The sequence below is a fragment of the Castor canadensis genome, chromosome 15 (genome assembly GCF_047511655.1).
Source record: "Castor canadensis chromosome 15, mCasCan1.hap1v2, whole genome shotgun sequence".
Classification (NCBI taxonomy): domain Eukaryota; kingdom Metazoa; phylum Chordata; class Mammalia; order Rodentia; family Castoridae; genus Castor; species Castor canadensis.
This window is the reverse complement of record NC_133400.1, coordinates 83,672,890-83,686,152: the sequence shown is the minus strand read 5'-3', so window position 1 is coordinate 83,686,152 and position 13,263 is coordinate 83,672,890. Positions and strand designations below refer to the sequence as shown.

At 34.2% G+C, this 13,263-nt stretch overlaps 1 protein-coding gene across 3 annotated transcripts in view; it reads right to left on the bottom strand.

Moving 5' to 3' along the window:
• Positions 1 to 13,263, bottom strand: part of Upf2 (UPF2 regulator of nonsense mediated mRNA decay) — a 123,560-nt gene that overhangs the window by 54,897 nt on the left and 55,400 nt on the right. For all 3 annotated transcript variants that reach the window (XM_074056652.1, XM_020177095.2, XM_074056653.1), the window contains exons 10-14: positions 9,598 to 9,711; positions 7,402 to 7,518; positions 2,966 to 3,151; positions 1,046 to 1,249; positions 204 to 479 (exon numbers count right to left, since the gene is read on the bottom strand). In XM_074056652.1, coding sequence (XP_073912753.1) covers positions 204 to 479; positions 1,046 to 1,249; positions 2,966 to 3,151; positions 7,402 to 7,518; positions 9,598 to 9,711 — 897 coding nt within the window. The remainder of the gene's footprint in view (positions 1 to 203; positions 480 to 1,045; positions 1,250 to 2,965; positions 3,152 to 7,401; positions 7,519 to 9,597; positions 9,712 to 13,263) is intronic.

The window sequence follows — 13,263 nt, the reverse complement described above, 5'->3', positions numbered from 1 at the left end:
ATAAAACTGCAAGCATATCAGAATGTTTACATAATTAAACCCATGATAAATTTTCAAATCTCTAAAAGCTTCCTTATATGAATAATAAATTTAACCTAATTGCGAGTATATCTTATCACGAACACCACAGCGTTTGTCTGCTACTATTTTTGAGCACATTCTGTGCATCAAGTGGTGCCAAACCGCACCTTCTCCTCATATACCTGAAAATATACGAGGAAGCAATCCAGTTTCCGTTTACTGGAACCTCTGTCAAAGTATTGGCCGCAGGTATCCAGAATAGTGCATACTAGTCTAATTCTGAAAAGATGCTCAGGAGGGTCCAGTGAACTTGGAGAGCCATCAGGATTAACACCAAATGAAGTAAAAGAATAGAGGGTTCTGAAGATAACAGCGGATTCCACCATTCGATAATTATAAAGTTCCCCCAAGAACTTGGCACTGCTGATACGCCTCTGATTGAATTTAGGTTGATTGACCTGAAAAACCAAAACAAAGACACAGATTTTTACTGAAGAATAAGATATTTGAAAAGCTAAATTCTTCTAATTTGACAGTATCAACCACTCAAAGAATAATGAACAAAGAAACAAAGATGGTTTATTTAGTCCTTTTCTAATAACAGGGTTGTTTCTGAGTGTCCATTTCCTCTTTCTAGGGATTAAGAAAAAAAACTTGTCTAAGTTTAACAGTAAGAGGAAAGTACTCACAGAAAATTCTTAAAAAATGATTATCAACTTTTTCTAATTAATAACTTTATAGATTCTTGTAACTTGAATTTTAATAGTGACATAGAAATAAAAATTTAGTATAACCTGTCAAAATAAGCTTAAAAGAGCTTTAGAAGAAAATCAAAAGATACTCCAGTGCTCACCTGAGAATACAGTAGGAAATCTAATACATTAGGGCTTATTAACAAATCACTGACTCCAAAGAAGTAGTAGGGACAGTTTTTCAAATTATTATTTTTCACTAATAGGATTTAAAGACTGTTTATATTCTCCACAAACTCCAATTTGGTGTCTTTAAAGGAATTTATTGTTACCTCCATTCCCAATCGAATATCTTCTAAAACTCCATCCACTACATGGATTCCAACATCCTCTTGATAGAGCACTAGTCCTGCTAAGAGGTTGGCTACACAATGAATACTATTATATTTCACATTCCAGATGTTTATCATACAACAAATAACATAGTCTTTCACTTCTTGGTCCTGCCAGGGCAACTTTCGCATCTGTCTCAAAACCTACACGGGAAGAATTTTGTCTTAATTATTAAGATAAACATAGTCTGAACAAATAATATAGATACTTTATTATTATTGTACAGAGGCAGAGAACTTTTGAAATGGGAAGTACATTAGAGAGTCTTTATTAGCCTCTTCACTTCAAATAGGAAAAATGAGATTTTCTAATTATGGAAAATTTATTCTCATTTTTCATAAACCTTTTATAATTCACCCAAGTTTCCTGGAGCTTCCAGGTCTTCAATCAGGATAACAGCATGTAGTCACATACTCATGTCATTAAAAGAAACAGCCAAGATTTACCAAACACAGTATGTTCTCTTTTGTGCATTATTTTACATAAATAATCTCACTTTCTAAAAAATCATTAATTTCCAACAAACAAACCTGATGTTAACAAGTTAAAAGATCACTTAAGATGAGGACACTACATCAAGAACGTTGCACAGGACTGGAGGTATGGCTCAAGTGGTAGAGCACCTGCCTGGCAAACAAAAAGCCCTGAATTCAAACCTGGTATTGTCCAAAAAAAAAAAAAAGTTGCCCAACAACTTCAGTTTCTTCATGTGTAAAATGGGAGACAATAAAAATAACTACACTGCAGTTTATAGTTAGGATTAGGCAAGTTAAAATGTTTAACAAACACAGGGAAAGGGTCTAGAGTCTAGACATTAGCTTTACTATTTCAAAACTTCTACTAGGAACAAGATAATCAGAAGAGTTTTATCTAAAATCAAATTCTTTCCACTTTTACTAGGGAAGAAAATGGATACTGTTGGAGGACTGCAAAATATTTCTTTTGTGTGTACACACTTCTCAATCTACCAAACAACTTTCAACACTAGATGTATCCTTGTATCACCATCACTGGAAATGTTAATGTCTTCACCACCACATTAGCATTAAATATTTTCCAAGCTTCTATCAACTGTCAATTTTTTTTAAAACAACTACTGCCTCTGATTCTGGAAAACAGTTTCAGTTTCCAAAGCTGCACTATCATTGTTCCTTATCACCTACCCTAAAAAGAAAAATTGTTCTGTACTGTATTATGTGTCAACTGTACAATTAACCAGGAAATGGAGCATCTTAAAAGTGAAGTTTCTAACAAAGTAACTACAATAATTAAAATAACAGGTCAGTGGTTGTTATCCTTCTCTGAAAATTAAACCCTGTTGAGAATCTAATGAAAGCTATGGGTCTTCTCTCCAGAAAAATACAGATAGCTAGACATTCAAAATTACAAAATTTCAGAGCGCCTCTCAAAGTCCATCGAAGGTTAGGGGTCCCTGGACTGATGTAAAGTATTTCAGGGCAAACTCATTGAAGAGTACCAGAGATAGAGTTGGGAATGTGGTTCAGAATAGAGTGCCTGCCAAGGATGTGCAAGACTCTCGGTTTGATCTGCAGCACTGCAGAAACAAAACTAAATAAAACCAAAAATAGCAGGTAAAGCATTTCCAAAATATTTATATATGGCATCAAAATTAAATATAGAAGAGTTGCTATTTTAATCAGAATAAAAACTTATAGAAAAGAAACAATATGTATGCCCCAAATATTACGTATCACCATAGGAACTTCTTTGGATGAAGAGTTTAAAATCAATCATAATGGAACCTGAGATCTACCCCTACCTCTCCTAGAATTTATACAAGTTTAGAACTACCACAAATCTTAAGATGACTATTATTAGAAGATTTGATAAAGATTTACCTTCTCAGTGGTAACCTTAGAGAGATCCTTGTACAGAAGTTTCCGGACATATTCCTGCAGAGGAGGACGTTTCTTTTTCACTGTCTTTTCAGCTGGAGGTGGATTGCAGTAGTAATATGCATTCTCCACCATTGTGACATATCGTGCATCAAGATGCATTGCTTGCTTCTTTCTCATCATTTGCTCCTAAAATAAAGCATTCAAATTAATCAAAACACTTTCACTGTGAGATTTCCTCATTCCTTACTTATCTCCTTGGTGACAAGATTTAAGGATAAACAGAAAAAGGGAATAAAAAATAACTAGGCATTTTTAAGCTGGATAAACTGTTAAGAGGACTAATTATTTTTAGAACATATTAGTCCATGACTACTTGACCTTAAGGACTTATCCCATAAAATATCCAGAGACTTTTTGATTTTGTTTTTTTACAAATATAACTTTGTTTTTAACTCTGCCAGACTACATACACTCTAGAGAAAGCAATGCTTTACTATCTGAGTGACTGAAATTAAGGACTAAAACCACAAATAAAGGGATGATTCTGGCTCTAGCTGTTCTCTGTACAAATGACAGTAAATTCCTTCTGGGAGTTTATGCTGTTCATCATTGTGCCAGACATATTTGACATGCCTCTACAGACAAGAAAACCAAAAGCCCCGACCTCTTATAATTTGTTTAGAGTTGCTCAGCATAGACTCAGAGGGAGTGACTGGAACACCACATGTATTCAATCATCATCCTCTTCAGTGTTTTCAACCTCTACTGACATTTTGGATTTGATAATTTTTTGTTTTATAAAAACTAATCTGTGTGTTGTGGAATATTTTGAAGCCACTCTGGTCCCACATACCTGATGCCATTAAGAAACAATGACTCCTAATTCTTAAACATCATATTAAGCATTAAGATTACTGAATTCACTGGGCACAGTAGCTCATATCTATAATCCCAGCTATATGAGAGGTCGTAGGTAAGATCACGGTTTGAGGCCAGATTGGGATAAAAACATGAGACCCTGTCCAAAAAATAACTAAAAGCAAAAAAGGGCTGGGGCATGACTCAAGTGGTAGAGTGTTTACCTAGCAAGCACAAGGCTCTGAGTTCAAACCACAGCACCACAAAAAAATAAACAAACAAAAACAACAAAGATTCCTGAATTCACTCAGCCATTCAAGAAAATATTTTACTTGGCATTTACTATATGCAAAGTACTATGCTTAGGTGATGAAAACTCAATAATGAACAAGACAGACATGATTCCTACCTGCATGAAACTTAGCAGTCTAGTGTAGGAAAACAGAACAAGTCAACAAATAAATTAACTATTAATCTTTTCAATAATAATTGTGACCAGAGATGTGAAGGAAAATGACAAGGCACTACGATGGAGAATAAATGGAAACCTGCTTTAGTGAAGGCAGGGCTAGGAATGCCTCTCTGAGAAAGTGATAGTTAAGCTAGAATATGAAGGATGACAAGAGGCTTAAGAACCACAGAAGAGCATTTTTGGCAAAGAGAACAATGAGAATAGAGGCCTTGAAAAGACAGAGCCTGATATGGTACAGGAACTAAGGGAAGGCCAATATGGTTCCAGTATGGAACAGTGTAAGACTGGGGAGGAGCAAGGTCATACATGATGCTACAGTAGTTTCTGGGTCTAAAGCACAAAATCAAACTAATGACCAACATGAAGCAGGTGTTGTGGACTGGAATGGTTGAAGATTTCAGATTTTGAAAAAACTGCTGTGTATATAAGCTCAAGGAGGGTAGGGGCTGTGACCTTTTCACTGTTGTATACCTAGTATCTAAAATAGTACCTCATAGGCACAAAATTAGTATTAGTATTTAACAATACATGAAAAAAATGAGTGTCCAAAAACATATTCTACCTTTCCCATGGCCTGTTTTTCCATACATAAAAAACCATCTTATACTGAGAGGAGTTACTATTATTTTTAAGTTCAACTGTTAACTATACCATGTTCATAGTTCTTTTTCCTGTCCCCTGGTATATTAACTATAGCTAAGGCCACACTGACATCTCTGTATCGTAACACGTGGGTGTTTATTAAATGCTGAATCTTCTGAGCAGTTAAGAAAACAGTTTGGTGTTCACTAGGGATATAATGAGCACACTCTTGTAAATTATTTGGACAAAATAAAATGCAACATTTAACTTATCATTTATACATAATACAGTCTTTAATCAAGATCGGTTTCAACCTATTAAACTGGTCTAGAACCATTTTCCCCAACATACACATACTGCAAACTAATTTTATCATTAGTTAAGAATAATTCTAAATGCAAACTGACTAAAAGTTTATATATGTTCTCAAATAAACATGAATACATTTTAGATCATTCCATAAGCCTTGTGTTTCAAACAAAAGCCACCATTTGTTCCCTTCTCTACACTCCTATATCTCTATGTGACTGGCACATGTCTGATGCCCATGTCAGAATCTTGGGTCTTTAATCATAGAGTACTTTCTTCTTCTTCCTTGCCCTTTATATCTTCTCAAGTGTCATCAAAATCTTCATATGGCTAATTATTATTATTAATTCTTCATCCCTATGCCAACCCATCTCTCACTGTTTTCCCCTGAGGTTTTTAGAACAGCCCTTTGACTGTTCTCCCCACCTCTGGACTCAGCTAACTCAATTATCTCCTTCATGCTAATCTTTCCAAAAATATAAATCTGATGCCTGAAGCTGGTTTATTCAAAAGGTTTCTTTATTTTCTGCCTATCTGACTCAGCTTAGGTCTCTAAATTATCACTTTTTCCAGGAAACCTTTCCTGACATAGCAAGACTAGATTAGGTGCTTCTTTTACCAATACCCACAATACCCTACTGGCTTACCCACATTATCATATTGCATTTGTAGTACTGCGTTTCAATGTTTTCTTGTCTGTTTGCCTTTCTGGAGTAGAAGCCACATAAGGTCAGGGACTGTCTCTTTTACCCAAGGATCTGGCATAGAGTTTGCACACAATAAAAGGAAGCCAAGAAGGAAGCTCTAATTCTAATTAATGCTAGTTAACTCTAATTAATTCGGTCTGGCTTATGTACCACTCCATGAACCCACAATATCTGCTGTAGATCTCTATTTTAGCACTTACGATGTCACACTGGAATTGGAGCTTAGCTCTTGCTCACTAGATGTAGTCCATTTTGAGGATGCATACTATATTTCTTTATATGACCCTTCCTAGCAGCTACAGCATCCCTGGAGAACTGACTAGGTAGGGCCTGCTTGACAGGAACAACCCCCAAACTGTTATATGACAAATGAAAAAGGTTCCTATCCAGAAGTCAAGAGAATCAGTGATAAAATCCAGTTGCTTTTGCTATAAAGGGTAGAAAAGATCAAGAAAACTGGTCAGGTAAGAAGGAATTTGGTTTACAGCAATGCTCTGTTCACCCATACTAAAATTCCTAAATGTTTTCCCTAGGAAAAAATAAGTATCAAGGACAAAGTATTATGAATAAAATATAGGCCAAGTTTCCTTGGCATCTATATTGTTTTGTATCACATTTAACCTTTCCATTTAGAGTCAAAGAGCAAAAAGAGTTTTTTCCCCTAGTTTGAATTTATGATTGAAAATAAAATTTGAATTTATCATTAATGTGATATAAGCCTTGACAGAATTTGGAAATTAATTCCACTTCTGGCCATCACATTAATATTTTCACAAACAGATCACAGAAATAAATTTGTGTTTCTTCATTTTAAATATCAGCAGGGAGTGGTCAGGCTTGTAACTAGATTCTAAAAAAATACAACACATCTATAAAATGACAAAATAAAGTCTTTGCAACAGCAATACAATGACAGTCTATGCCCAGAGATTCCTAAACCAGCACTCTCTTTAAGACCAATACCAGTGCACCCTCCAATACTCTATCTCCCTCCCTCCCTTTTTTGATTAGATATTATCAATAAACATAATTGCTTAATAAACTTGATGACCATTTCAACATCCTAATTAGCTTCAGAACTATCTTCTCTCCCAAGTTAAACTTCTAAGCTTATGTTTCATGATTATTTAATTTAAAAATTTAATTATATACCTTTAAGTTTACATGACACATTAATAATGGCTTGAGATGTACTTAAAAAATAAAGAAGGCTCTAACTTAAAGTATTAAGAGTACCTAATCACCTGCATAATTTGTCTGAAGTTTTATGGGTTCAACTCAATTCTTTATAATACTGCAAATTCACTGGCAGTCAAGTAACAAAAGTTCCTACATCTCTCCAGGATGGCAGATCATATGTATGGGATATTCTAGTTTAGGTAGAAATGTTTGTATTTGTATTCATACGGCAGAGGAAGATAACCAGCCCTGGTCAATAGTTTTAACCCCACCCCGCCCCAAAGTAAATCAAGAACCTCAAGTTCTTACCAGGATCCCAAAGCCCTTACCAAAAGCACACTAGTCCTCAGGTGTGATTCTGGAGATCGGAAAAGAAACCGCCCACATGTCTCCAGTAGGGTACATGCCATTTCAATATGGTGATGAGAAAAGTCTGACAGAAGCATCTGGAATAATAAAAATGATGAAAAACTACAAGACAACACTTCAATCCTAGTAGAAAGAAAATAGTAATAGCGTTAAGCACTACAGTATATTTAGCAACTCAGAAAATGCCAAAGTAGAAAATAAAATCAAATCTATTTTTATTAAGTTTCACTGCTGGGCATCTTTGTGTTTTGACATAAATTTTTTATTGAAAAATTTCAAAATATTTAATATCCTTCCTTTCAGAAGAACATATAGAAACTAACACCAAAGCCCTTTCTATATTTATCATTAGATGCTATTTAAATACATGCCACATACACAGACATTTCTCAGTGATTATTTTTATGTATATAACATGTACTTTGAAAAACTCTTCCTTCAAAAATATTTTCTCATTACATAAAATTTCTAAACTTATTACCATAATATTTTAGTATTTATCTTCCTAATCTTTTTCTATGGATATTTTTAAAAACACAAACCAGGCAGGTTGTATCATTTTTAGTAACTCGGTTTCACTGATTCAACCTGAGTATTTTTTCATGTCCTTTCTTATTTTTCCATAGCATGATTTATAAGGTATATAGCATAGCATAATATGAACTAGATGAAAACCTAATTTATTAGACATCCAAACTGCCTCTCATTTCTTGGTATGAAGAAAAACAGTATAAAAGCAGAGTGTGGTGGTGCATGCCAATAATCTCGGCACCGGGGAGATAGGAGTATCTCAAATTTGAGGCTAGCCTGGGCTAGTTAGCAAGACTATCACAAATAAATTATTACAAACATCCTTCTAGATAAATCTGTACACATACTGATTATTCCCTTAAAATGAATTCTTAGAAACTGAATTTCTGTGTCAATAAAAGTATATCCTTACTATATATCTTTTAGAATTAGTACATAGAAATATATTAATACATTTAAATACTTGATGGCATGACTTCTTTCCATTTAAGCATTAAGTTTCTATAATTTCTCTTACAATGCTGTCTGGAGTTTCCCTAAATGTACTTTGTCTTATACCCATCTCAGAGTACTCCAAGAAAGTTTAGAAAACTTCCTCCTTTGAATATTTACAAGGACTATTACTATTTTAAATACTCTCAGCAATCATGCAGTAAAGACACTATTTAACTCATGATTTTCTAAACATATTTGAATTCATAATATCCATTTTTTGTGAATACCTAATATGCTAAGTTGATGGAAATTTGTTAGAGAGAAAAACAATTTTAGTAAAGGAATGATCAACTGCGAATGTGGAAGAATTATCTCACATTTTCTACACCAGCTTTACCACATTTAGTTACTGTTACAGACTTCCAGTTTAATTTCATTGTGGACAGAAAACAATCCTCTCAAATTTGCGATCTTACTGGACATACAACGATTCAGGAAGACAACATTGTTCTTTACAATTACAGCTTCCTTCCTTGGTAGGCAGTCATTCTCTACCACTTGATCCCCACTTACAGCTAACTATCCTTATTGTTAATCATGCTTCATGTCTTAAAGCATTCTTTGAAAATACTTTTGTAAACTAGTTTTCTTTTGATTAGTATTTGCACAGCATATTTTCTCCAGCTTTTTACATTAATCTCTCATCTTTAAAGGTATCTCTCATGTAGACAGCACAGTTGTTTTAATCGACTCTTATGTTCTTATGGCTTTTACTTGATGTATTTGGTCACCTTATATTTTATGTAATTACTGATACAGCTAAATTTGTATCTACCATCTTACTATTTGTTTTCCATTTTGCTCATTTTTGAAGGGGTGGGGGCAGTACTGGAGTTTGAACTCAGGGCCTCACACTTGCTAGGCAGGTGCTCTTCTTAAGCCATTCCACTAGGCCGGCCTCAAGAATCATTTGTCCCACTGGCTTCGAACCATAATCCTCCCGATCTCTGCTTTCTGAATAGCTAGGATTACAGGTGTGAGCCACTGATGCCCAGCTTGCTCAGATGTTTACTATTCCTTCTTTCTTGTATTCATTTGAACTTATCAAATATGTAATTATTTCATTTTGACTACTCATTATAGTTAAAACTTTAAATTTTCCTATTAAAAACAAACAATTCATCACTAACCTTTAAACAATGTAGTGTATCATTTTTTGTGAACATCTTAAACTTAGTTAGCTCTCCAATAAAGCGAACAGTTTTATTCTTTGTTTCAATATTTATCTGGTCCTTTTTTCGTACCTATGAATTAAGAGCAAAAAAACATTGTTTAGATGATCAACATTTTGAATCTCTGTGATAAGAACTCTTTTATTTTAAGATGTGTGAATTCACCCCAAATATTTTTTGTTTAATTTGGGTATAAATTCTTGCTACCTTCAAACTATTTTAAGTTAAGGAAAAAGTTGCTCGAGTAACACCCCTTCCAGGAAGTGCTCAGCAAAACAGTTCCATAATCAGATAATCTGGGGGAAATAATATATTTTTTCAGGCGTAAGTGGCTGTTAAGGAAACCTGCTGAACTTAATTTAAATCAACATTTCTCAAATTTATTTGGCAATATAAGCCCTTCTTCTGATATGTTAACAGATAGCAGTTAATAGCCCCATTAAGTTATATTATAAGGAACACACTTCAGGAAATGCTGCTTTAAAAAATTCTCACTTAAGCAAAAATGTTATCAGGGCTTGCTGGTATAATTACAAATATGCTGCATTTTTTTATTATAAACTATTTAGAGTGAAATATGCAATGTAATCACTCTTGTTTTATACTACCATTCAAGTCCTTTACAAATTTAATTCTTCCACTTTTGGCACACATTTCAATAAATACCAAATATAACAAAATTCCATTAAAACAGTATAATATGAACAGATACACTAAGATAAATGTAATTAGATTTAAACTCAGAATTGTACTTTCATCAGAAAGCCAAGCCTATAGTCTAGAAATTTTTCATTTGAACAACAATGACCATAACATAGTGGCACCTTTAAGTAGTTCAGTGCTCTTTGCAGAACACTATCCTCCCATTTTTACCATTCTTGAGAAAAACAAAAAAAAAAGAACACAAAGATGTCAAATAACTTGACCAAAGATCGTTGCTAAGATCTAAACTTCTGAATGGCCAATTGAGAATTTTACTACGCTATCCCCACAAGCGTGTGCTGGGATTCTAAAGAAAGTCTAATTTCACTAGCAGCTACATACTTAATGATAAGTCATTTATGTAAAAACCTAAACTTTTACATACCCAGACAGTTCATACCTCAATGGAATTGGTCAATTTTTAAGGACCAATTTTCTATAACAAGCAGAACGAGGTTAAACAGACTTTTGATTTTTAATGATAATTTTTAAATAAAACCATGTTTACTAATAAAAACTCACAGCAAACTAGAAGCTCACTGTAACTAGATTTAAACTGAAGTAGTAATAAAAATATTAAGCAAAAATGAGTAAAATCACAAAAATTTATCTTCTACAGAACTTTAGTCACATCATTTTTCATTTATACACACAAAATATCTTTGATATTAGAGACAAACAGAAAATAGAAATAGAATCTCATTTTCAGTATTAAACAAAGTAATACTGAATAATGTTAACTGTTCACTTTCATAATTTAGAAGAGTATAGCCTTCAGAAAGACCCGTTCACAAATAAATGCTAGGATAGATGGAGAATGGACTCTGGACCAGTTTTGCTGGGTTTCAATTCCAGCTGCGTTGCTAACTAGCTGTTACTTAAACTCTGGGTCTCAATATCCTATTCTGTAAAATGGAACTAATAAGGTTGTTGAGAGTCTTAAGCAAGTTGATATATGCAAAGCACAGAAAACAATGCTTGGGACAAGAAGGCTTCAATAAATTTTAAGTTATGAATTTTAGCCATCTCTGTATATCTGTATATCTAATACAGTCACTAAATAAACGTTTACTGACTAAACAAATAGATGAAATACTTAATCTTTATATGTAGATTACAGTGACGTGAAAGAGCAAAAGCCCTTTAGTCAGAACATTAGCAGACATTCAGTCATTTGGGGAAATATTACCATCTTGTGCAACATCCTAAACCTGCCTGCTCACTTGGCAAAATAAGAGTAACAATTAGGACAATGATGATGATAGGGACTAAACTTCACCTGATATGAACCAATTAATGTACAAGGTAAAAGATTACATGACCTTTAAAATGATGCTTAAGGAATGGCTTAAATGACATGGTAAAGGGCTTCTAAGTGAGAAATGAGAGCAGACAATTATATATATAACTTATTCATGAAGAAATATAGAGGAGAAAAAGGCAAAGAAAACCCCCAAATTTTAATAGGGTTTGCTATTAAGTGGTCAAATTCCCCCCCTCATTCCTTCTTTCTACGTTACCTATTTTCTAAGTTACACTGGGAATGCATCTCTTTTGTAATCAAAGAAACATAGGGGGAAAAGTATAAGAAAGCATGTCAAACACTGTATAGTAGGCTGGAGGCGTGGCTCAAGTAGTACCAGTGACTGCCCACCAAGCGTAAGGCCCTGAGTTTAACTCCAGTACCACCAAAACTAAACACAACTCTGTGAACTGAAGCTGCCTCTTCAGGGTTAGTACAGTTGGGAAATACAGACATATTGTTTCGAATCTCCTTGGAAGATTCTGGATGATACCCTCTCTCAACAACTGCTATGAACTATCACACGTTTTTAAAACATGTATTATATTATACCATCCACATATATTTACATTAAACTCTATTCTTAAATATTACAAAGGTGGTGCTGGGGATATATAGCTCAGAGGCAGAGTGCTTACACAGCATGCATAAGCCCTGGGTCAATCTTCAGCAATGCATGTGTTGTGTATATATATAAAATACACACACACATATATATAAATAACGTGTATATGTCATACAGTGATCTCATAGAAATATAGCAAAATAATGGTTACAGAATATACATATATTCTCTCTATATAACAAGGTTAAGGAGGTACAACACGAAATGACAAAATCACAGAACTTTGAAAATATGCATTTTATTTTCAATTGACACAGTAAATTTACATATTCTGAGAGATAATGTGACATCCCACTACATGTATATAATGTATAATGTCTACTAGGGTTTTTTTTGAAAACTTTTTTCTTTGGAGGGATATGTGCAGGGATTGAATTTAGGGCTTTGCATATGCTAATCACAAGTCCTACCACTGAGCTATACCCCTAACCCCAAGCAGCTATTTTGAAATCTATAGTTAATTGATGGCTACCATTGTTAACCTACTGTATTATACAACATTAGTTATTCTTCCTTTTCGACTGTACCCCTGTACTGGTGAGTCATCCTCTCTCCATCCCCACTTCCCCAAACCTTTCCAATTCAGGAAATAATTCCACTCTCTATTTTTATGAGATTAGCTTTTTAACTCCTTTCAAAATTTTTGGTGGTACTGGAGTTTGAACTCAGGGCCTCGCACTTGGTAGGCAGGCACGCTACCTCTTGAGCTACTTCACCAGCCCTTTTTTGTGTTGGGTGTTTCTGAGACAGGGTCTCATAAACTGTTTGCCCAGGCTGGCTTTGAACTGCAGTCCTCCTGATCTCTGCCTCATGAGTGTATGAGCTACCAGCACCCAGCAAAATTATAGAATTTTTAAATGAAGAACAATGTGTAACCCCTTCATTTTCAGATGAGGAACCAACAGCATTTCAAAAGGCTAAAACTTAAAAAAACAAAAGACTAGCCTATTCCAACTCCTCAAATTTCACTCTTGTTTTTGGAAGCCTTATAATT